At 42.6% G+C, this 25,974-nt stretch overlaps 1 protein-coding gene across 1 annotated transcript; it reads right to left on the bottom strand.

Moving 5' to 3' along the window:
- Positions 1-585: 585 nt before the first annotated feature.
- OGA (O-GlcNAcase) lies at positions 586-24,261 on the bottom strand. Its single transcript, XM_087763767.1, has 16 exons — positions 23,708-24,261; positions 19,891-19,942; positions 19,455-19,552; positions 18,131-18,261; positions 17,273-17,444; positions 16,462-16,560; positions 16,013-16,297; positions 15,309-15,467; positions 13,430-14,040; positions 12,858-13,032; positions 9,119-9,204; positions 8,147-8,251; positions 6,435-6,520; positions 5,244-5,436; positions 3,665-3,824; positions 586-2,888 (listed from the first exon to the last, which is right to left on the bottom strand). Exons 1-16 carry the CDS (start codon positions 23,892-23,894, stop codon positions 2,752-2,754), a joined length of 2,736 nt encoding a protein of 911 aa, XP_087619893.1. The 5' UTR covers positions 23,895-24,261; the 3' UTR covers positions 586-2,751.
- Positions 24,262-25,974: the final 1,713 nt, after the last annotated feature.

The raw sequence follows: 25,974 nt of genomic DNA, 5'->3' as shown, positions 1-25,974 counted from the left end.
GCTTCGGCTGTGTCAGGTGTTCAGCCTAACTCACGTTGTGTGGATGCACGACGAAGGCCAGACGGTGGAGCTACGATGTTCCCCACTGCGCGACAGCCCTCAAGTTACTCTGTCTCTCGCCTCGTTTCTGCTGCCGGGCTCTTCTGGGTTTCAGCAACCTCTAAACCCAGCAGCCAGCGAGAAAAAAAACCCAAGAGAGTAAGAAAGGGCGAGCGAGCTCTGCTGCAGCACAGCTCGCGCTGCCTTTGCCAGGCGCTGGCAACAATCCTTGAAAGAACTGGTTTTTACAAAACAGCTGAAGTTCAACTGGTGCCGCTCACAGAAGGGCCAACAAGAAAGGTCACTGGCACCCCAAAAACCTTTGGGGCGAGTACTTCTGAAGGGTCGCTGAATACCTGCCTATGAAAAACATCAGCACTGGTAAGCGCCTACCACACAACGCACTGCCACCCCCAAAACCAGAGACAAGTTTTTCTGCCAGCTGCTCACAAGGGCATCCAACGCCCACGGCGTGACGTCACACACGCTGCTGAGCCGCTTCTGGTTCTGGAAGCTCATGCACAAAATACACATTTCTTATTTACATTCATTTCTCAATTTTTATTCTATTTCTCGCATGGTCTTCAAATACAGTTTTACAGGTCATTTTTTTCTGCTACAGATACTTTTGATCTAAAAACAGATTAATGAAAGTGGCATTCCAACCTTAATGAAAATTCATAACCATGAAAGATATGTCAACATATCACTTTACAATCCTAGAATGATGGTATTGGCCTGACATTCCATAGGCTTATACAATTAACTTCTATAATAATAACAAAGTCATAGGAAGAGAAAATGTGGCAACTCCTTAAAAGCCAAGAAATAAGGCCACGAGCATCCTATGCTGTAATGTTACGCATCCAGATAAAATAAGTTGACTCTGGTATCCATGAAGAAACAAAACTCTCCCACCTGATAAACCAAGGTATCAGCTACTCAACATGCACTCAAAGCTGTATAAAAACTAGTGGCATTCAGCTCTGACTTACATGAAATCCCATAGCACAACCCCGTACCTCTCTCTAAAAAATGAAATGAACTTGGTTTCAACTTAAATACTTCGCTACCGCATCAAAAAATTGTTCACATTCTGCAAAGGAAAAAAAAAAAACAAAACCAAACAAAAAACCCCAAAACATCCTGCATGTGACTGCACCAGAAGGCCAAGCACAGCATCTCCTTACAGGTCGCAGACAACATCGCTGCAGTCTTAATGCCGTTCGTTATAGGTTGCCCAACTTCTTCTGTGTAGCTGGCGGCTTGTAAAAGGAACTGAACCTCCTTTGCACACCGCTGAAAAAAACACCCAGGAAAACTAAAAAGGAAGATGAAGACAGCTGATGGCAGCAGGTGAAAGCAGCACGGTACTGCAAGGTGTATACCATTGGCCAGTTACGTATCTGGGACACCGGGACTTCTGTGAAATACCAATTTCATAAATGACGCAACTACCTCACTACCAGATCCCATACCACGCCGATTCCATCCCATAGCCAGACACGTCAGTCCTGGGTAAAAACATTAAACTCTTGGAACATTTAAAAGTAGGTAACCATTTAAATAATGTGTAAAAATGTGCTTATTGTGGCATTTCTTATAGAAAAGTTATTTGTTACAAATGTGCAGGACTTGAAGACCCTGATTTAATCAAACTAGTACGAACAGGCTTTGAAACATGGTGACTGTTCCAGGGACAAATCCCAGCTGTGGGCCAGCTCCCTCCCTCTCACCGTCTTTCATCCACAATCCCACGCGAATGTTACCGAAATCATGGGGTTCAGCAGACCACCCTGTGAATTGCTGTTTCAGTCCCAGGAGAACGATGATAACCTCAAGCAGTGACAAACTGCCGCCCGAGGGAAGGATCATTTGGGATCTGCTCCCCTTACCCAAGGCGGGCAGTTTCTAGCCCTGGATACGAGGCACAATAAGAAGGGTCAGTGCCGAGGACAGATTCGTTCTCCGTTGTGGTTTTAGGTTATTCAAAAGTGCCATCTTGGACCTATACCATTTCACTTTTCAAAAGAAAAAAGTTACAAAAACTGGTAAACAAAAAGTTAGTCAGCATACGGCTAAGTTTATATACACTGAAATTTACAAGGTTGTCATTAAGTGACTTCTGCCACAGACCACTGCACATTTGTCCCTAACAAAGCACAAAGCTTGAACCAATGGTCATTAGAAGTGACAACGGGTCATTGCTTTATCAACAAGCATAAAGATAGTCAAAAATAGAACTGTAGCTACTTATCTTTAAATTTGCTGATTGACACAAGCAATCCCTCCCATTTCTGCAACTTCCAGTTGCACATCTTGCTCTACGACAGAGAAAAAACCTGCACCTTTAGGGATACTTCTGCCAGAGACCACTTTTCTGTTGCCAGGTGAATGCAGAGAGCTGTCGTCAACCGCAGCACCGATTGAGAGGGATTCCTCCGAGAAGCTATAGCCCATGCAAGATTCCTTGGCACTTCACACAGGACCAGGAGAGGACAAGGTTTCTCTTTGTTAAAACAGTGTTTTCAGCAGCATTATCCCCTTCCAACAAATTACAGTCTGAATGTGTGATGGGTGATTTTCGCATAGCCCCTTCTACCAAGCTGGCTTATCGCTGGCTTTGTGCAGCTAGACCATATGAAGATCCCCACCACTACCTGCCCAGCTCTTAAGGGACTACAGTACTGGAACAGTTTGCTGTCAAGCACTTCACAGGCTTCTTCCAAGGATAACAACATCCTTTGGAAATCCTTCCATTTTTGCAATTTCAAAACAACCCAGCTTGCTGTAAAATTCCAGGATTCTTTTATCATCTGGTCTCACTTCACAAAAAGCCCCACGGGAGCCTGAAGAAGGAAGAAAGAAACAAAACACTGTAGGAGAAGAGTTACTGCAAAAAGCCCAGACATCAAACATTACTAGAGTTCCCACCTATTTTAACATTTAAACCCAATAAAGTCAGTCGCCAATCCAATTCCACATGGAGCGTAGTGCTCAAAACAGACCAGATTTACAGCAAGATAGCTGACCATACCCTAAAGGGACTACACACTGCAAGATGTCTTGTCAGTCTGAACAAACCCTCTGTACACCTTTTATTTCACTTAAAAGCATCCTGAAACTCTGATGCTGGCTCAGAAACTAGCACTAGAAGAGGGCACCAAATCGCGCAAAGGAACTGCGAACCTCAGGTGCGCGGTAAGGCAGACAGCCAAGTACTTCCCCATATTGAAGGTTTTGGTAATTACCTACCAGTGCACGCTGCCACACATAAGAAAAAGCATCATTACCAATGCCAGCAGGGGAAATATAAACATTTGTGCGTTGTTCAAGAAGTAAAAATGTGTGCTCTCATTGCCAAATTGCTCCCTCCGTTCTTTCTAATTTGCAGGATAATGCCTAAAGTGAAAAGCTACCTTTTACCAAAGACAGAGCAGAAGTTAGCTATCCAAAAGCTTTTACAATTATTTACCTAAATCTAGAGTGCCGACTACGGCAGGAATCGAATATCTCAGGCTGACATGCAAATACAGGATGTTAACATAACCATCCCAAGTTTGCCTTGCATCCTAGAACTAACATGTAGTTAGAAAACAAGGAATTTTGAGTGCAAGAAGCTTACCATTAGCCTTTAGAGAAGAGAGCAGGCAGGCCATCATACTTTTGGCCACACTTGGATCTGTCACTTTTTTGTGGATATCAATCTTTATCAATGATGGGAAGTTGGCAAGGAACGATTCTGGCAATACTTCTTGCTCTTCGTGGAAGCTTAGCATTATTTTCTGAAAAGAATGTAGGAGACAGATATTTAATCATTATCCAGCTTTTTTTTTTTTCCCCCCCACTCCCCCATTCATCGTTATTAAGGGAGGCTGCTTTGCTCACAGAGTATACCTCCAAATCAGCGTGCTTTTCAACTATGCCTCTGATGGCCACTTTGTTCCTTACCTGCTGAATTGCTCTCTGCCCTCCAGATAAAAAGGCAGGCTACAGAAGCTTCTCAGACTGTCAAAGGAGGAATGCAAGACTCCTTGCATGGTTTCTCAGTGACCCACACTTCAAGTGAGAAAAAAACATAAGCCAACCCATAACCAACAGTTTGTGCGCAGATATTCCTTTTCTTTGCCTCTTACACGGGCAGTTTTAGCTCCAAGCGTCCTAACCTTCCACATGTATTCTTTGGTTCAACAGCAGGCTGGAAACATCTCTCATGTCCATGCAATTATCTTAGACTACTTGCCCCAACAAAGGCAAATTTGTCTCTAGCTTGAAATAAGCCTTGTTGATCACTAAAGGATGTTCTTGATCACTAAAGACTACTGCAATCACCCAGGAAGGTCTTTTGCATGAAGTTAACATCTGATGTCACATTCCCACTTACGGGAATGGAACGATCAAGTGAGGTAACGCAGAAGTAGACAAAGCCAAATCTGAAATACACTCAAGTCAGCAGAAATCCTGGGATAACGTACCAACGTTTTCTGCTTTCTGGAAAGTATTCTCTCCCTCTTCAGAGGGGAAAGCGGTGTTTCTGGGCCTGCCTCTACTACAGCTTTGTCCACACCTCCTTCCACACGCAGGTGTGGATCGGCACCTCTTAGTATTAAACACATTTGTTTCCTTGACAAGAATGCATCAGCTGGAATCTTTACTATTTCTGACAGTTCAGTGACATAATTTTTCTAATTTCTTCCAAAACCAATTCAAGATACTGATTTTTAGCACTTGCTACAGGTGAGATGTCATTTTGCACCATTTACAGCTGTCGCACTCCACAAATAGCTCATACATTTTAACATCAAAACCAAGTGCTCTTTGTTTTCCGTACTTAAACTGATGTGACTATCAGGGGTTAGCCTTACCTGCAGCATGGGGAAACTAATCTCTCATTTTGCAGGAGAACAGAGTAGAAGCAATCCTTTATTTTCAAAATGTAATTTTCTCCAGATTAAGGTGGCTTACCTTTACTGCATTGTTTACTACTAAAGTACACCTCATGGGTATTGCAACACACAGCTGTATCTGACTGGTAGTGAATAACTTTACTGTCACCTTCTAAGATGTCAGATACCATGCTCAAAGACTTCAGAAAGGTACGAAAATTTAATTACATGGAAGCTGAAAATGCAAAAGAAAAACAAAGGCCTGCTTTGGAAAGAGAGAGTTCAGCATACAGTTCTGATCTCGTGGGTTATACCAACCTCTGCCTCAGACAGTTCCTTGTCACTATTTGGTTTAGTATATTTTTCTTGCATGAAAGGGATCCAAGACATTTTGCATTTTTTAATGAAAGGAGTCACATCAACCGTTCCCAAAGCATAGCCACATATGCCATCCTCATCTTCTAAGACGAAGCAGTAATCCAGGCTGAGGGTGAGCAGACCTCCTACTAACCTGCAGAAAGAGCAGCCCAAATTCAGTCAAAAGAAGGTCGCCTTGAACAAGTATGCTCTTCAGGTACTCTGGAGGAGACTCTAGGGTCAACCAAAGAAGTGACAGAGTCCTCCAGTCACGGAATTAGTTCCTACAAAGCATTAACAGACTGATCAGCTGTCAAAACTCAGCTACGAGCAACATCTGCACCTCAGGATCTCACAATTTAATTCCATACACATTGCTCTTCTGACTCACCAGAGACACAAACTTCCTTCACCTTTTGCCCTCAGTTTCTCTGCTGCCATTACCTCCTTGTTCTTCCATCCTCTCTTTTGGGTATTTTTTGATACCAGTTACACATCCTTTCTTAACTACCTTCCTGTCACTCACAGAGCAGCCTCTTTACAAAGTTCTATCTAAATTAAACACTTGAGACATTAAAAAAAAATACTCAAAGCTCATTTTAGAGCTCAGATTTAGTGCCTTTTTTTGTTTTTTTAACTTCATCTCACTTGTCATTGCTTATTCTTTTTAAAAGTTGGTACAGGTAATCTATAACATGTATTTCAGAAAAAACTCAAGGCAGTCAGCTGGGAGATTGGTCCTCAAAAAAGATTTCAATTATCTGAAGAACTACATTTGGTTGGAAAAAAGTTACCAGAGGGTAACTACAGACTGTGGACACTCTCATGATATACTTTCACAAAATCTGAAATAATAGGATACTATGATGTACAGGTTTCATAATACAGAGGTTTCAGCTAAGTCTTTTTTTTCTAACAGCTCACAACAGGTGACCAGAACATAAACTGAGACAGAACTGTCAATGGTATCTTTAAGAAACCAAAACCCCAATCTCCTGAGGCCTGCAGAGGGAAGATTTTTATTTATTTATTTATTTTAAATCAACTGCTCTTTGCATTCTTCCCCCCCCTTTTAAAAATTCAAATTAAATACAGTATCGGGACTCCATCCTTCAGAACCACCTCTGTAGGTCATCCATTCCTAATACATACTTGTCTCCAATTAAATCTGGTAAACTATGGAAGGGTTGATCAGCTCCATCAGCATACATTTCTCTGCAGATCTTATATACAGATGCCTAAGAAGAGAGAAGAGATGATTTCAAGTCATCAGTCGCATTCAAAAGCTAACAACTTTGTTTTAGGGAGATTTCATTAACATCTCCACTATAAACTAGTGCTGACAGGCACTTAAGTTACATAGAAGGAGAATACCCATCTATGAGAAAGGATCTATCTTCCCCCCCTCCCCAAAAGTAACTCTTAAAGCTGCCTGTCAAGAACATTGAGGTTAAGTTGAAGGCTGGGAAGGAAAGGCTAGAGGTCAACCTCCTGAACATTGTTACAGCACAAGATTAATCCTGAGGGTTAGTTACCAAACACCCAGTGAAGATCCTACCCCTTGCTACAAAGTCCCTTTTCAAAACCTCCAATGTTCAAGTGCAACAATTTAACCACTGTGAAGGACAGACGCACCCTGACTTTCTGCATGTTAAAAGGCTTTCCGCTGACTCTCTTTAAAGAGTAAACTTGTATCAGTCACACTTTAAATAAGAAACTTTACACTTTTCAACAAAAAGGCTTTGCATTTGGCATGTCTCCAGCTTCCTTTCATAAAATGGGAACTCCTCCTCAGAAGAAATATTCTTTACAACCGCATGTTTAGCTGCATCACCAATCGTTTAGGTGGCTTAGAAATATCAAGTCCATTGCCTACAAAGGAACAAACCAGCTTAGGTAGAGCCCTGCACTAAGGTATGGAAAAGGCTCCTTTACTGCCAGCGAGAACAGCACAGGACAGAGCCTAGAACCAGCAGGTAAAGGGCATGCCCTGTCTGTCTGACTGGCTTCAAAGTCAGGATTCATTTGGGCTGCTGCAAACTCAACCTAAATACTTCTGTTTCAAAGGAAATACGTTTCATCTTAATGTAGCCACACTGAGATGCAAAGCACAAGCTACATTAATCCTTTCACTGCTTAAACTGCGACCATAGAGAGTGTTAACTGTTGGTTGACACATTAGTTTCAAGTATTCTTCTTGCTAAACTAATAGGAATGAAATGAAACTACGTACAGATCTGTTCAGCGGAAAAAATGGGGAAAAAGCTCCAATCAATAATGATTAATACAAAATTCCTGGTTTCAAAGTATCAAATACTCCAAAGCAGATTTGACAACAATTCTTTAAAAAATCAGACCAAAAATTTTACAACTGTAACTAAAATGCTAAGAATGGCTGAAGTATCATCCCATTTTGCAGCTACCTTTTGAGACACACCAGCATCGTTCTGCCTGTATAGCTTTGAGAACACCAGCGGTTACCATGATAATTACTGAGCGAACAGGTACGCACACCCGCCCCTCAGGTTAATCCGTTGCATGGGTCCCCACTGCAAGAATTCCTTTACCAGCCTCGAACAACTTTAACTTGCCTTTCAGAAACAGGGAAGGCACCCACAGATTTTAAAAAGGCGGTGGGGTGGGAGACTGGGAATCAAGATGCGGGTGTACACGTCCGCACAGCATGTTGTTGAGCCACAGGCAAGCCACTTAACCTGTTTTCCTGTGAGCCTGCGTTTGTGCCTTGTGCAAGGTACAGGGACGTCTGTTTCGTTAGGGGATGAAGGGACTCAGCAGTAACCAGTGTTGCCACAAAAGGAAACGCATCACTAACGACAACAGGGACAAGTGCCAAAAGCAGTTACCTCATCTTTAGGAAAGTAGGGTCGTATGGTGTACACTTTGGAAGTGGGTGTTAACGGAGGTGGTTGAAAAAAGAGGTCATTTGCCCCATCGATAGGCAGCAAACGCTGTGAAAACAAAATACTTAATATGACTGTATGAATGACAAAACCCATCACTCTTGGGTGTGCACTGCAGACTCCCAAATTAACATTTGCTACTTGCAGGCACCCCAGAAGAAGGTGGGGTTGGTATGCTTTACAAATGCAAAGACCTTATTTGAATAGAAAATATCCAATTGGTGTTTTAAAATATGCAATTGAAACAGCACATTAAGAGTCTGTTAATCTTATCTGCTTTAAAATACTTTTTACCAATCATATCTACACTGTCTCTGTATAAGAACATAGAATGTCAGGAGGAAAGGTTTGGTCTGAAGAGGGTTAACTGGCCAGAGGAGACGCTTTATCCCAAAAGCAATGCGCTGATTCAATTTGCTGCGCGCAGAGCACCTGTGAGGGGGGAAAAGTATAGCGCCTGAAAAATCCATGAACAAATTTGAACATGGTATAAACAGCGATTTAAGAATCTTTGCCAATTGAAATCTTTGCAACAAAGTACATTACAGCTTCATTTAGAGAAGAATCAAAATTTGGACGACTACTGCTTTTGCTCATGGAATTCCCATCGGCAGACAAGCATGCGCGCATTGTGCAATTGCGGGCGCAGATAAAAATGCTGTGCGACCTGCAAAGAAACAATGTGAAATGTACAACTAAAGCCGCTGCGCTTCGCATGCGCGTGGGACAGGCAGCATCTCCTTGAGAAATTACTGTAGAAAGGGGAGGAAAATTATTTTAAACCAAGCTGTAAGGCTAATGGGCTTTGGACCAGAAAGCCTTCGGCAGACCAATCCTTCCAGACCTCTGATGTGCAACAAAAGGTTTCTCATAAAACAAAGAAAATGTCATTCAGTTGTGAAGTCATATTGATACCTGGAACTCTCCTGCTAGACCACCTCTAAAGGCCCAGGGTTCTTGGTCTCCACTTAAGAACTGTGCTGAAGATTGACTACGACACCCTGTTGAGATCAGATCCAAGCGGAGAATGTTACGAGAAGGGGGATTTCCTGGGTGTCTAACATGTCCAAAAAGCTAACACACACTTGTGGAAAAAGCTCTCTAACTGAGCTAGAATCCAGGGCTTGGGGGGGAGGCTGTAATAATGTATGATTTACTAAGATTTTGTGCTTTTGCGCTAATTGCAGTATTCCAAATTTTTTATTACCTGTAACAGGCTAGTCTAAGAACAGGTGAGGTGATTCACCTAACACACCTCATTCCAGACCAGAAGGCACAAGAATGGTGCCATGCACAATTATGAAAGCTTCCCAGACATTTTGTACATTTTTTTGCGGATATTTGTAGCAGAAACATCCATTTCATCTATGAAAAGGTAACATCTTGGAAGCTACGTGGCTCAATAGCTATGATAATAGCTATGATAATAGCTCAATACATTTATAGCTCAATACACGAGTACATTATAGCTCAATTGCTATAGTACATTTTAGATCAAACAAATGCCATTATCACAGCCCCTTGAAAAAAAACGGACCTTTCTGAAGTCACATTGTAGTAATGATTGTTTCTAATCTTGTCAGAAAACTAGGACTGGCGATATATGCAAACAGTCTGAAACAGTTCAGGCAGCCAGGACAGTTGTATGAAACAATATTCTTCCAAGAGACTACACAGATTTACATAATCCAGGCCGTACCTTCACAATGCTGCTGGCACATTAAAAAGCTTAATAGTGCTAACTGGAATTAACTCACAATTTAACTAGTACACCCTGCTGGCCACAGATAATACTAGCTTTGCTTTTTAGCATCTTGGGTTTTTTTCCTCCTCAAGCATATCAGATGCACCAGGGTCCCTGCTGATGACCAGCCACAGCAGGCCCACTGAAGTGCTCAGCTTTAGTTTACACTTGCTTTAGAAAAGAAACTTGCATTAGCTGTTTGACTTTTAATACTGTTCTGCCAGCAAGGCACCACAGCCTTCAACAACTAACATAAACGACAACTCTGGAGAAAAAAAAGCAGCGTGGTATCTGGAGTGGAGATTTCAATTACCCGCCTAGTTTTCTGACAAGATGAGCAGCGCAAATACTCTTTTCCTTTTGTGGACAGCAATCTACCTCCTGTTCAAGTAACAGTCTCGGATCAGTACAGACAAGTATGTTGTGCTAGTCAGAGAGTCCCAAAGTGTGCCAAGTTTGACATTTATGAGCGTTTAGGAATATACGTTAAATACAAACTACCCTAAGTATGGTAAATTTCAGAAACAATCCAAGCAACAGAATTTGAATTTGGTTTACTCCCACATTTTAGAATTCTCACATAAAAAGATACCCTTCACAAGGAGGTTTAGTCAATAACTTGGAAGACAGTATCTGTCTGTCCTTTGAGACTACAACTTAACTAGCACTTCCAATTATTACAGTAAAGAGCTGCGTGAATGAAGAGCTGTATAAATGAAAAACATAGTTAATGCCTTAGTCGCTGCGCAAATGTGACTTCAGTTCATGCCTACTGCATATCTAATCTATCTGAGCTGCCTCACAGACAAAACCTTTCCATTTTAATTAATTAATGACGACGCGCTGTGAACATCTGGCGCTGTCCATCCAATAGCAGTAGAAACTTGTGCTGAGGATTCTCCCATCTGTACACAATGGGGAAGAAGACAATAGAAGTCATTAGTAATCCATAGTACTGTACAGCCACACTAATTTAAGGGACTGAATGCTAGCTGGACTTGGGAGGAGAGGTGAAGAAAGTGAACATTCAGTGGACCATTGAGCACACCGTTGTGAAAACTAATTTGTTTGGATCTGTAACATACTTAGCTTTGTGTAATGATGTATTTTATCAAAGACCTTTGCTCTAGATGTATTTACGCTAGTGATAAAATGCAAGCTGAAGACAAAAGCATCCCCTCTCACAGAAGCACTGTTAGCATAAGAGTATTAAACTGTACATATGAAAAACTTAAAATTAATTTTTCAATTATCTAACACCAGTTTGAGTACTGGAACAGAACAGTGCCAAAGTTAACAGAGCTAGTATTTACAGAGTTGACTTCTAATGTAAACTATTCCAAATATTTGGTGCCTTTAAAGACTTGAACCCAACCTTACAGGGACATTGAAAACCAAAGACAATTTCAGCTGAAATCAGTAGGTAGTTCGACAATTCTGAAAGGCAGCCTTAAGTTGAACCCTCAGCATTTAGAGATCACAAGAATCACTGTGCTCTTCATAGAGCTTTGGCCTGGAGTTTTAAACAGATCTAAGTTACCAAAAAGAGAGCATTCTTTCCAGCTAAAGGCCAACCTACAGCAAGAATAGTAAAGTTGGGGCAACTGTGTTACACTGGTCGTAAAAATGCACGAACTAAAGCTTTTAAACAGCATTAGGCAGAGATGTTAACATACTGCAATGCTGCCGAGTTTTCTTCCCAAGCTAGTTTTCTTCTCTGTATTTTGCAGAAGGCAGTCTTAAAAGCTCCTCTTCTTTATCAACCATACAGATGTAGGGATCAGATATTTAATAAGCACAGAACACAGGAAGTTGTTGAGCACGGACTGACTTGATGACTTAACAGGTCTTCTCTGTCCCTGCTTAAACCTGCCAGTGTTTAAGAATATCATTTAAAGACAATCCAAACACTAGGATTAGACCAAGGTTGTGTAATGGTTAACCACTGTGAGGTTTGCGACAGCTACAAAAAGTGTGACGTGAGACCATCAGCTTTGCTGCCTGCTGTGTATGTCAAGCAAGTCCACAGCATATTCCTTACAGTTGGATTGAAACCTGAAAGTGAAATGAGGTCACTAGAATTACCCAGGCCATGCTGGTGCTATCTGCCAACTTAGGATCCCCCAAAAATCGTTCAGGAAAAACAAACAAAAACAAAATATCAAAACACCAAACAAAACCAAAAAGCCACACATTAACAAAAAAAGGAAAAACAAAAAAAACCCAAACAAAACTGTTTCAAGATCAGTTTAAGTCTCAGACTAAATCTGTCTAGAGAGCTCCACAATTTCCACCCATTACAAAAAAAATTAAAAAATTAAAAGATTTAAAAAATCAGCAATTTGGAAAGTGTTTAAAGGAAATTATTTTGCACCAGAATAGCCTTACGCTAAAGCTCGCATGCGCACAGGGCTGGGAGGATCGGCTTCCTCTTGGCCAGGCCCATTGAAAGGTCGCCTCTGCAATTGTTCTGTTGAAGACAGCAATAATGTTATCAAGACAGAGCAAGCAGCAGATGGCTGATGTGGTCACATTTCGTAGTGTCATTTCCAATCATACACCAGGGTATCCAAGGAGTTACATGGCATAGTCCAGTGTGCATTCAGTCAAGAGTAAGGTAAAGTCAACACTTACGTGTCAGATGAGATTCAAGTTTCATTAGCCCAAGAAGAAAAATCAAGGTCTCCAATCTTAAGCATCCAGCAGGCTTCACTTATAATACCAAAGCAAATTCACAGCAAGCATTGCTTCAAATAGTGAGACAGGAAAACCTTTAAAAGAGGGTCAGACGAGACCCCATGTCCGAGAAAACACATTTGCCTAATACTTTTGTTTTCCCCGTGGGCTAATTAAAAACAACAAAAAAAAAATTACACTATCTGGGATTATAATGGCTCCCAATGCACCTACCTAACCACTGCACAAAAGATTTCACCATTGACATAATACTCTTGATATCCCAGACGTAGGAGTACATGTCATAAAGGATTGTCCTGTTGGCACAATTGGAGAGACGAGTGAACATCCCCATCACCAAGCTGCACATCTCTTCAAACTTGGCTGCTCGGTTACGCCATTCTTCTATCTATGAATGGAGGCAAAAGATCCACAAGATCAAACACAGCCTTCGAGAGAGGAGAGGTGCTTTAAATATGGAGGAAGACCATATAATTCATTTCTTCATTTTACCAGCACGGACTACCACAGCACACACGACTCACGGGTATTCTCTACGGCTGTGAGAAGTGAGGCCAGCATGGGGATCACTGGACAAACGCAGGCACCAGACTGCCTTCATAGCTACACAGCATACAGGGCTTAAAACAATAGATTCCACTGGAGAAATGAAAGTTACTGTGACCTGTGGTTAGTTATACCCTACCCTTCAGGTTCTAGGAAGAGGAACACCAGTCTATTACAGACAACAAATAACATTGCTCGGGATTTTGATTTAAAAGGAGAGAAACAAGATTCACACTCACTTTTTCAGCATCCTTTCCTTTGCAATTAACACTGACAACACTGCTATTTGCTCTGAGCCACTGGAATTCTCTCAGCATCTGTGCACCTTTGGGCCCATGTTCATAAGGAAGGTAAAACAAGTCAGCGAGAAGCTGCAAGTCCTCTAAAGTCACTGGTTCTACTGTGTAGAGAGGCTTTTCATTTGGCCCAGGCACAAACTGTTCTTTGTTAATTTGCTCATCGGTCTGCATAGGGGCAATGTCACTACCAGAGTCTTCCTGCATAGACATCTCTGGGGACTTCGATTCAGCTATGCTCTCCTTATCGGTATCCATTGGCTTCAACTCCTCCGCCATCTTGGCTTCAGCAATATCTGTCAATATCTGATTAGCATTCTTGTCTGCATCATCTTGTTTTTCCACCACCATGTCCATTGGTTCTTCATCAGATTGCTTCTTCTCTTCCTCCTTTACCAAGGCCGGTGACTCGCTGCTCAGCGCTGCCCCCTGACTCATGATGGGTTCTTGGTAAACGGTGGTAACCACGGTTGCTGCATTTAAAGAGGACGGTGCCACCAGAGGCCCTACATCCCCTACAGTAGTTTTAGCACCACTGTGGGCCACTTGCCTACCTGAGAATAAGAAGAAACAAGTTTAAACTTCTCAATATCTGCCAACTAACATTCAAATCAGCAACTTCTGCAAATCGTGGAGGATTCTGTTGCCACGGCATCTGATCAGCGCAGTTTCCATTTGGTACTTTGCCTGTTCACTTCTGTCATTGTAATTCTAACTACTGGCTTTGTTTTTTCAAGTTTCCCCTCCACATAACTGGTAAGCAAGGATAGGATGGCGAAAAAGTTAGGAAAATTAGTTAATATTTATGTGCTGTCAGCAGCATTTCTGACTATGCCATCAGAATAAAAAGCTCTCAAAGTTAACTTTTTTCCCCTCTGCATCAACTGATTTGTTAAAGTTTTACTTGGATATAGAACATACTTCAAAATAAAAGGACTGATGCTTAAATATTTCAATTGCAAAAAAGTATCTTTAACCTAGGGAAAACGGAGATATTCAAAACCTGACTGGACACGGTCTTGGACAACCTGCTCTAAACTCACCCTGCTTGAGCAAGGTGGTTAGATGAGGAGATCTCAAGAGGTCCCTTCCAACCTAAACTATTCTGCGAAAATGGAAGAAGATGACACCTTAATTAGCACTCCTCACCCAACATTTTTGCTGCAGCTGAGTTTGAGAAAGATCCAAAACCCTACAGCAGTTCAAAAGGGTAACTCCTCCCAGCTCTGCTCTGGTGCAGAAGAGGTTCTTCCATCCCACAACCAGTTATCAGAGAAGGGCGCTCTGACCACCTCAAACCCACATTTGAGAAAAACAGATTTTACCTCAGATTGCTACAAGAAAGGTGTACAGTGCCAGAGGGAACCCAGCTGGTTTCTGTACACAGAAACTCAGAAAAATAAAGCCATCTTAAGACAACTGGAAGAACATGGACTCTTCTGGGGCAGAACTAATGTTTATACTAATCTAACGCCCACTTCAAAAACAGACTATTCTTCCCGTTCTCTCAGGTCCCATGGAAGTCTATAACAACTGGGACCAGCAAGATCCAGACTCTCTCCTGTCTTTTATCATAAGCACCAAAGGATCATATGTTAAAGTTGCTTCTGCTGATCATTCAGGGCACTACAGGCACATTGCAGAATGCCAAGCATTATTCTTTCTTTATTAAGGTTTCCCCAATTAGTAAGGCAGAAAATATTTCCAACTGAAAAGTATACAAATTGCCAGGATCTATACAATAGTTTTAATCGAAATGCAAGTACTGAACATTTAACCTCGTTTTTCTACCAACCCCAGAATAATATCAAATCAGACTCACTGCTGTATTGCTGAGGTACCCCAAATTCCTGCAACCATTCCGTTAAGGCCAGCTTCAGGGCCATTTGTGGGCTGTAGAGAACATCTGTTTCAATATCTTCATCGCTCCCCTCATTTTCCAATTTAATCTGGATAGAAACTGTACTGTCTTCAGTATCAGCTACAGAAACAAAGTTTTAAAAAGTTATCATGCAAGTTTCATTTAAAATAAAAAAAAAAAAGTCATGTTACACAAGGCATTCAAGAACTCTCCAACAGCCTTATTTCACAAAGAAGAACAAAGCATTACATTCTAATTAGACAAAATGGAAAACTATGGTCACCATCAATGTCAACACAGAAACAGTATGCAGAAACTAGATATTCTGGCATTCAGAGTTCCTCTTTTGATCTGAATTGCTTCTGTTCCAATGAAATCAAATCCATAGACATGTCAAATTTGGGCATTAAAATTGCTTGCTGAGAGTGCTTTTTATACAACCACAGATACCTCTCAAGACTACAAAATTCTCTGATAGCATGTGCTACAGATACTTCCCAGGAAGTCAATAAAACAAAACTGCCATTTACTTCTGGGATAAAAAATTCTAGGTGATCTTAGAACGAAAAAGTTGGTAAGGAAAGGCTAGAATAATAATAAAAAAAAAAATCAGTATGACATATACGGTTAAGCATAGATCCCAGCAAACAATTACACATACTTACTCATCACCACATCTTTTCTCACTCCATTCATGTTAGACTTGTACCAGGTTGCAAGTGTGTGAATAGCAACATAATTGGCTTCAAATTCACAGTTTGGATTGGTCAGAACTCCCTTTAGTCGAGGGATGAGCTCAGTTGACCGACCTTTGTAAGGCCCCAGAAAAAGCCTCTTTTGATCATAGTCATTAGCATGAATGTTATCCCAGATAACTGGTGCTCTCCTGATGATCTTAGAAACTTCTTCGATGGACTCTACTGGAATGTCTTTAGATACAACTTTCGGGCCTAAGAGGGAAACAGGATGATCAGAGGGCTTTGCATATACTTGAAGATTCAACACCCAAGTAGTTGGACAGTTCATTTTACTAAACACTTACGAGAAATAATTTTTAACGCCAACAGCAAATTAAAAACAAAACAAAACCACCACAACGCCAAACTATTTTTACCTGTCCATAACACCTCAATGCCAGGAAGCAGCTTTTCTCCTACAGTCCGTAAATACGGCGACTGGGCAACATTTGGATAACAAAAAGTTCCACAGTACTCTGTACAGGAAAAGAGAATGTCACTGTTAGTAGAAGGATGCACAGATGTGACAACATGCCCAACTATCCCACAAACACATTGAGAGAATACTACCATTTGAGGAAAGAAACATCTATAAAATTAATCAAGAAAGGCTCAAAAGTCTAAGGTATAAAGAAAAAGGGCATTATGAACGATACTTAGCATAAATATCAGAAAAGAAAGGTAGAGAATGTATTTTAAATTGCTCAAATGTCAAAGTTAGAAAAAACCTAATAAAGTCCAAGTCATCTTAAGTTTTAATAAATAAATAAAGCAACTCAGTGACTAGTAAAAGTGGGTAATCTTATTAAAAACAGGTGCCAATAACAGAACTGAGCACAGACTGTGCTGTACCTCTACTTTAAGAAATTCTAAGAAACTAACAGCTAGCCAGATCAAGAAGCAAAAAGATTTTGGTACAAGTCAAATAGAAGTCTTCTTTTAACCTAATTTTCAGTTCAAACTTCTTGAACCATTCTGTCAAGCTGCCTTTTTTGCTTGGCATTAAGCCTTTCAGAGATGGGTAGATCTGGCAAAACCTCTGCATATATTTGAATCACTTGAGCCTTTCTTTGTAACAACCCCAAAATACTCCTTAAAGCAATGATTAAATATTAAACCAGCTTTTCAATCAGTAAGATAATAGGGCCCCTCCTTTAAGGCTGAACTAAATGATTCATCTCATTTTACCTGTAGGACAGAAAAGGAATGTGTCTGGTTCTCCTAGATACTGATAAATTTCATTTGTGATGGAGACTTGAGCATGAGCAAAGGAACTGAAAACTTCTTTGTCTGCCGCACACATGTTGTGATCGATATCATCGAACAGCAGTGCAAAAGATCTGCAGCCAAACTGGGAAACCTAATACAAGAGAAAAGAGCAAAAGGTTTAATATTTTAAGTTATTTTTATTTCTTTTTTAAAATCAAACTGTAGAATTTTTAAAAGGAAAAGCTACAGGAATGGGGAAGAGAAGGTAGGGAAGTCAAGACAGACTTTCGTATCTAATCACAATGAATGCCTATCTCCGACTCACTGCTCTGCTTTTCGCAAAGATTAGACCTCTAAAGATCTGCAACCTGTTCCAGTTTTAAAAATCCAATGCTGATCTCACTGGACAGACAGCCGGAAAAAAAAGCTAACTCTGTAATAGCTTTCGGACAAAAGAGAGAAGTCAACGATGAGAACAAAGAAGATGAGTATGTCAGGTCTGCCTCCAAAGGCGTTTATCGTGGATAAGAGCTCTGGCTTTAGAAATGCATCTTGGCTTCAAGACCCTAAAATACTCTGAAGACAAGCTCCCAAGAACAGCCTTCAGAAACCAATACAAGATGAGACTTTTCTTTTTTTTTTTTTTAAATCCAGATATCACTGGCCACTTCTGCAATGTAACCTGAACACGTCGACTGGAATTGTTTGGAGGCATCCAAACTAACACTAGCGCTGAAAACATTAAAGAAGCCAGTGAAAAGCTGCAAGAGCAAGCAGGGTACCGAAGTTTTCAAATTAAGTAGCACTGCAGCTGTGGTTAGTTTGTGTCACACTTACCTGGTCCAGCTTGCGTTTCAATGTGGATACCTCCTTAGGATTGGAGAAAGTGATGTCAAGTCCAGGTGAGATTGCATAGATGAACTCTATTTCATGTTCTCGTGCAGCTGATATTAGAGTCATTAGCTGCTCTGGAAATCAAATTCAAATATTTCAGAAGGATTCAACAATTAAAAAAACCCTCAGACATCATTATAAGTAAATTATAAAATGCAGATGCCTCTGCTACCATAATAATAATAAAAAAAAAAAAAAATTGCTGGAATTTCTTAAAACTAACACAGCAAAGAGCACCAAATTATTTGGAAGAGTTCTCAGAAATTATGCCAAAAGGAATATAACAACTGTCCTTGTATTGTTATTTTCCATGTTAAAATTTTTAAAAGATTTAAAAAATCCTCTTTTATCTCAATGTTGGATGTAGTCTGTTTTTACAGTATGCACACCAACAGTTCTGGAATTATTACTCACTTTTTCCACTTTTGTCACACATACTAAGAGACAATTCAGTGTAGTAATACCACCCTGCATGACACTGATTCATGTATATTCATATAACTGAAGCTCAGGGCATATGAAAAAGGGCTTTTTTTAACATCACTGTGCAGAAGTAGTTGCTTTAAGAAACAAACTTCAAATTTAATCTTCCATAGAATGAATAAAGGGAATTATTTTTAGAATATTTAATAATCTTTGTTGTTATTGGCAATTATCTTGCAGTATCCTTTAGATTATATTTCTGCAGTGATTCAAAGTGGCCTCCAAGAAGGATTATTTAATTTCAAGCGAGTATCATTTTTCCCCTCACCCAAGGAAAATGATAATCCCCACAGGCTAATAAAACACTGTAGATCCCACAAATGCCAGAGGTGGATAAAAAGCCTCACACCAGCTTAAACAGGTCTTTTATGTTCTGACTAAATAGTCAGAAGCTGCTTTTCTGACTGGTACTCTTTTCATTGAGACAAGCACTTAATGAATCACATAAAAGAGCATGCTTTTTGCTCATCAATCTTTTTTCTTTTCTAAAGCAAATAATTCCCACTTCAAAATATGGCCCAGATGTTCAAGAGCCAGAGGAATAATTCTGAGCAACCTTTCCCTGGAAAAAAATACATCTCGTTAAGACAAAGCCTTAAAAGCAGTTTTAGAAATCATCTGTAAAGTTATAGTTAAAAGAAGTAAATCCATGCTTGTACCAAAGCTCCACTAAATACATCTGCAGGGTATTAAGATCAGGTCTCCACTCACCTTTGGAAACGGCTACTGTAATTAAACACACACAAGCATATAGAAAACAGAGAGGGGAAATAAAGGCAATTACCCGCTTCCTCCACAGAGTACATTTCTCGCCAGAACATCCTGTGCTTGTAGTCATCCTTTGGAGCATACAGGTATGTATTTAGTCCCCACTTCTGAAGTCTATAAACATAGGGAAAAGCCTTCATTGGGAGAATAGTCTACAAACTCAGGAATTCTGTATTTTACTCGATCTAATTCTAATTCTTTTACTTGATCGAATTTATTTTTTTCTTCATTGAACATTGTGTTATACTATTAAGTCACAATAACTTTACACACAACTGATATTGGATAAATTTGGTTTAGGCAAGACGGAAAGGTGAATGTGAGCCCCCAAGAACATCGATATTAGCCAAAAAGCTGCTCTAGGTTAGAACAATAATTCTTTTCAGGCTTAAGTGGATGATTATGATTATATTGTGATGGAATGTGCTGCAGTAAGAGGAAGCATGACTTGCCTTCTAAAAAGTTCTTTCCTCTGCTCCATAACCCAAGGTCTTCCATAAAATCCTACGGGAAACAAGAGTAAAGTTATCCAGTTAGATGTTAGATTATGTCTGCTCCATGAAACATTATATTATAACCCACCGTTTTCTTCCTCTTCTGCTACATTCATCAAAAAGCTTCCCAAAACAGAAAGGAGAAAAAAAAAATCTAGTTAGACAGCATTAGGAAAGTGTAATAAGCTAAACTGATCTAAATTTAAAATGCAATTATAACTTATTTCTTATGATCTAAGGTCTTCTCATTTTGGCCACTGAAGCAATTAATTTTCAGAATCCAAACTATTCCTGAGCATATGCCCTTGACAAGTGAAGTCAGCATTATTATAAGAGCAGACTGAAGAGTCATAACCTAATTAAAGTATCGCTCCAGACACCTACAAAATAGATTTGATTGTAATGTGAACACTGAAGACACTCGAAAATATTTACCAGCTCAGAAATGTTTAACCAGTGGTACAGATTACAATGCTGAACAGACACACAGAGTATATAAACACATACTGAGATAGATGACATAATTAAAAAAAACATGCAAGCGAGTCAACAAAATGCTTGGGATTTAATCCCTTTTGTTCAGTTTAATAGGCTCCTTGTTAAAATTAACTTGCAAGCTGGTATCTTACTTTACAATTCCCACATCTTTACAAGCTAAGACTCTAAATAATCACATAAAAGCATCTACAAGTGATTTTAAAATAGTGTATATTCAGTGTCATGGAATTCCATGGAAATTGTAACTGCTTCTGGTTTTAAATCTAATCCTTACATTCTAGAAACATAATACTTTAAAAAGCACTCTCAATGCACTCTTAGTCAAGTAAATTCACTTAGACCTATGTGGAAACAGTTCAACCACAAGTGGTCACTTCAAAACAAAGCTTCAGCTTGGCAGTCTCTGCAAAGACCAGAGACTAAAATAACACTGAAATTTAATAAGCTCTTATTTTCAAACAGCACGGCCACTCAGTGGTGAATGATGCTCCTAATACACAAAGTTCACAAGTCCCCACAGAACACCAGTTCAAAAGGTAGACAATATCTTCATTTCCAGAGCTATTCACCATTGTAAATCTGTAAATATTTGGTCTCATGGAGGTCAAAAACACCCTCCCACAGCCTTTCAAAACTGATGCAACTGAAGCATTTGCTATACATTAACAAGTATTGCAGTTACCTGTTAAGTGAACAATGCTCTTTTAAGAAGCTTAAAGCAGGCTCAAGTTTTAAGAATCAGTCTCTCAAAGAGTGCTCTTAGACTAACTGGCACCACTAAGTGGCAAACCTGAGCAACTACTACTCTTCACAAACTGCAAAATGACAAAGGGAGGACAACTAAACAGAGGAACAAACAAGAGAGCAGCTGCAAGGCATGAAAACCTCCCCGTTTATTTCACCCAGAACAAATTTCTCATTTTCACTAGCATTACCTAATTCTGACTGATGCTGCCCTGAGGAAGCTCAAGAACCCACAAAAAGAATGAAATACCGTGATACCTAATGAATCCTACCTATGTCTCATAACTCGTTCAGATCACTTTTGCTTTACCTATGATACTACTGTTTTCAGACCTACTAGCCTACAGCAGAGCAGGGGCCTAGTATTAAAAAAAAAAAAAAAAAGAAAATTAGACAACAAAAACTAATTAAATAAGATTGAAGAGAACACTCTAATCTGAAGCAAGACTTTTCCATCTGTCGCCACATTTCTTAGATGACTAATGTTACCAGCTGATGACAATTCTTGGATCTTTCTGTCCAACTAAAAATCGACCTGGTTTTGTATTACTCCCTCAAGACTGTGTGTCAGGTTAATACAAAGTCAACAGATCATGCCAAATACCTCATCCCAGTTACCACGCTCTCCATCACTAAAAGCCAGGATATCCTGGAAGCAGAGCATCAAAGCTTTGCATCCAGTACTATCTTAGGTCTTATTACTCCCCAAAACAGTGAATTTGATACCTGTCATAACCTCTTCACATACTTAGAGTGTGCACCCCGTATCTTCACCCAGTGTTTGGCCAATTCCCACCCCCCTTTCTACAGAAGATCCAGACTCTCCATCTCATTGCTTTAATCTCACCATACCTCTAGTCTGTGTTAACTGCTGCACTATGTTTAAGTATTTATCTACGCTTCTGAAGTTAATCCCTGTTTTTCTCTTACCCCTATAATTCCCTTGAGTCACTAAAGAGACAGATGTTTTCACCCACTACTGCTTACCTCATTCACCACAAGTTTGTTTTTCTGTTGTTGTTTTTGTTTGTTTGTTTTTAAACACTCTCCTAGTCCCTTTTTTGCTGCACACATATTAATGTTAGACTACTAACGCCTAACTTGTGTTAGGCTGCTTCACTGGGCAGAGGCCATTTTCTTGCTTTGTTTTATGCACAGTGCCGTCAAGAACACCTGCACCAAAATACACACAGAGGTGATCAACAATGTAACTAAGATGAGAAGAAAACTGATTATGGTATAGGCAGTGGTTCCAATATAAACCTGGATGAACAGGTGATCCATGGTCAAGGTGTATCGGCAGTAAGGTGAGAAAACACGCTGTTGCAATCTGTATTTCTGTTCACTGTTATCTGTCTCCAAAGCCTTCAATTTAGCATTTATCTTCACAGGATTAAGTCTATTAACAAAGTAAAGACATCTCTCTCCATGCTGACTGTATTTAAGCCCTAGTAACTGCTAAAAAATAAAGGCATTAAGTGGGCCTAGTGCACTTCGTGCAGTGACATTTGCAGCAGCCAAATGGTCTTTTCTTTTTAAGATATGAACAAAAGGCATTCTGCAAGCAACGCAGATACTGACTTTGATAAACTGCCTGTTTCCCTCTCGATTCCATCTGTTAATCATTTTGTTCTCCTACTGGAGATTCATTATAGGTACAGAAATAATAGCAGTCCACAGGAATTTAGAATAATTCCAAACCAACTATTATGTTGGGAATAAACTATTTTACTTGCTGGCTTTCAATCATCTACCTTAACTGACCTGCCAGAAATGCAGATAAATTCTGCAAAAATGCAAAAAGAGTCCCTTTACTCTACAGCTTCTGCAACAATTTAAACCTTTTAATGCTGCAACTATGCCAAAAGACAGAAGAGGACTGTTCTACAGCGCAATTAAAATGGTAAGCTACAACACTTTAGAGAATGAGGAGCATTTAATATTAATTCCAGAACAGATGTCTATGGAATCACATATTCCCTACCCAGGAAACTGAATCTGAGCCTCTGGCGCGCAGGAAGAGCATGTACAGCTGGGATAATCGCACAACCGCTCTTCTCTCTCTGTCTCTCCTACCCCCCCCCTTTAGACACGTACTAGCAAAGGAGCCACAGCACTGCCTCAGCCTGCGTTAGGAATCATCGGCCCGCCGGGGGTGCCAGGCCTGCCCTCGCCCCGCCGAGCAGCTGCCATCAAAGGGCACTCCCTACTAGCGAGCAGCTTCCAGCGCAAGCCCCGGGGGCAGCAGCCCCGCCCGGGAGCCGCGGCTCCCCCCGCCCCCCAGCCCTCTCCAGCGGAGGGAGCCACAGCCAAGAACCGCGCACCACCCTGCTCGCAGAGCGGGCTCCGCCGGGCCGGGGCGGGGAGGAGGGGAACAGCAGCGCCAGCTGGGACCCGTCCCCCCCAGCCTCCCACGGATACCGGCCCCCCCAAACACCCCCAGTGCCCCGGGGAGACCGCCGTGCCCCCCGCCCCGTCCCTCCACGCCCCCAGTCTCCTGGGGATATCGGACACCCCCCCTAAGAGCTCTCACCTTCGACGACGCCGCAGAGGAAGCGGCGGGAGCCCAGCGCGGTCTCTGTCTCGGTGTCTGTTTCCTCGCCCCCCGGGACCGGTCCCGCGGCGGCGCCCGGCGGCTCTAAGGGAGCGCCGGGCACCCCGGCCGGGTTGGGGCTGCCCTGGGGCTCCTCCAGCGCCGCCTGCCCCTCCTTCTGCACCATCCTGCCGCCCGCCGCCAGGACCCCCGCTCGCTGGGCCGGGCCGAGCCGAGCCAACCCGAGTCCCTCCTTTCCCCTCTCCACAACCCCTTTGTCTCCGCCGCTCCGGGCCGCCGCCGCCGCTTCCTGTTTACGGGGCCCTGCGCCTGCGCGGGGAACCGGCCCCAACCGGTCCGCACCGCTCTGCCCGCAGCCGCCCCGCTTCGGAGTCGCGCAGAGGAACGGCCGAGGGTGAAGCTGCAACCTCCGCGGGGAGGAACGACGCGGGCCGCCACGGCCTAACGGGCCGCCGCGCCGCCGGGACCGCGCCACTCGAGCGGGAACAAGGGACTGAGGAGAGGGAGTTACCTCAGGGAGCGGGCGGGGGGGCGCGCGGGGCGCATGCGCGGGACGCGGAAGGGCGCGCACTGCGCCTGCTCGCGGGGGCGGCGGGGGGAGGGGCGAGCCCGCGGCTGCCCAGGGCGCCTGCGCGGAGAGCGGCTGCCGGCCCGCTGCGCATGCGCGGGAGGCCGCGGGGGCCGGGGGGCGGCGGTGGCGGGGGAGCGCGCAGGCGCGGGGCGGGGGAGGGCTCATGCGCAGTGGGGTTTGTGTAGGGAAGCGGCGCCGGGGTGTTTCTTTCGGCTCTGCGCATGCGCCGCGGGCGGCGGCGCGCCTGCGCAGGGGCAGCGCGGGCTCCCTTGAGTCGTGACCTACTTCTCGCGGCGCCGCCAGGGCCCCGTAAGCTAAGCAGGGCCTGTCGGGGCCGCGGCGCGGATGGGAGACCAAGCCGCAGGGCGGAAAGGGGCCGCGGGTGGGGTGCGGGGGGAAAAGCCCCTACAGCCGCTCCCTCCCTCCCAGCACAGTCCGGCTGATGTTACGCTTGAGTATGATTCCACGCCTGGAAGGGGCTACGAGGATGCTGAAGGACGCACTACAAAGCTGAGCTCATCTCAGTAAATCAGAGAAGGGGCCTGAGGTCAGGCGGCATCTCTCCAGGGAGAAGCTCCATGGGAGCACGTGGGGCTGGGAGCAACAGGCCCCCGGAGCATGAGTCGGAGACCACGGGGCTGAGAAGATGTCCCGTGAGGCGTTATAGAGGCCAGCGAGGCGATCCTTCCAGCCCACCCAGCGCTGGGGAGGCTGCAGCAGGGACCAGCGAGCAAAAAGCTGCTGAAAACCCCAGCTTGCGAGGAAGGGCTGCAGAAAGCGTGCAGACATCGCGGCAGCCACGTCACATTTGAGCCAAAGCAGAACAAAATGAATGAAAACTCGGATTAAAAACATCCCCTGCTGATTTGGACACTGTTCACCCTACCCAGCTCACTCAGCTTTCCCCAAAATGCTCCCTTGCATTTTTGGAGTCTGTTTCTTGCTCTTCGAGCTTTATTTCCACTAATGATATTCTGGAATGATGAGAAACCCAAGGCAGCTGCATTTCTGGATCCATCTATACCCATGCTCAGGAAGCTGCAGCAGAGACCCTGGGCAAGGGGCATCTCTAGTTACCATCACATCCAATTTAAAGCTTTCAAAGAACAAAAATAGCAATTGTACTGCTATCCCTAAATAGTAACTAGCTAGATTTATTAATACACAACAAGACTTTACAGAAGGGTTAGAGAGGAGAAATGCACAGAATTTGGGTGGAAAACACACAGTACTCCCATACCACTGTACACAGAGCTGGACAGTTGGCTGCTAGTCTGGAGGGCCCTGAAGCAGGCTCTCACTCACAGCTTTGATCATCTCAAAAATAATCCTGCGGTGACAATTCCCCCAGCATTGGGATCCCATCCTGTTACAAGATGTTTGTGTTTCTAGGCAGTATTCAGGATGCTGAGGTGTATCATTACCCTAGGCTGTATCAGCTGCTTCATCCCATTGCTCAGCTGTTTTCCCACATAACTAGTATTCTTTTTTCCTCTGAAAGCTGGGAAAAAGATGGCTTGAAACAACACAAGGCTGCCTTTTTCCAAGGGCCCATCAGCTCTTACCTCTATTCTCACCATAGACCCAACAACTTTGCTGTTAGCCACCCTTAAATGCCACATCCTAACAAGGGACACCTGGTCCCAAGCCCTGCCTCACACAGCAGCTTCTCATA

The sequence above is a fragment of the Nipponia nippon genome, unplaced genomic scaffold, assembly GCF_047370975.1.
Source record: "Nipponia nippon isolate SJK-2023a ecotype South Korea unplaced genomic scaffold, ASM4737097v1 scaffold_3, whole genome shotgun sequence".
In the NCBI taxonomy this organism is placed as follows: Eukaryota; Metazoa; Chordata; class Aves; order Pelecaniformes; family Threskiornithidae; genus Nipponia; species Nipponia nippon.
The sequence above is the reverse complement of the archived record's forward strand: the minus strand, read 5'-3'. Positions and strand labels throughout refer to the sequence as shown.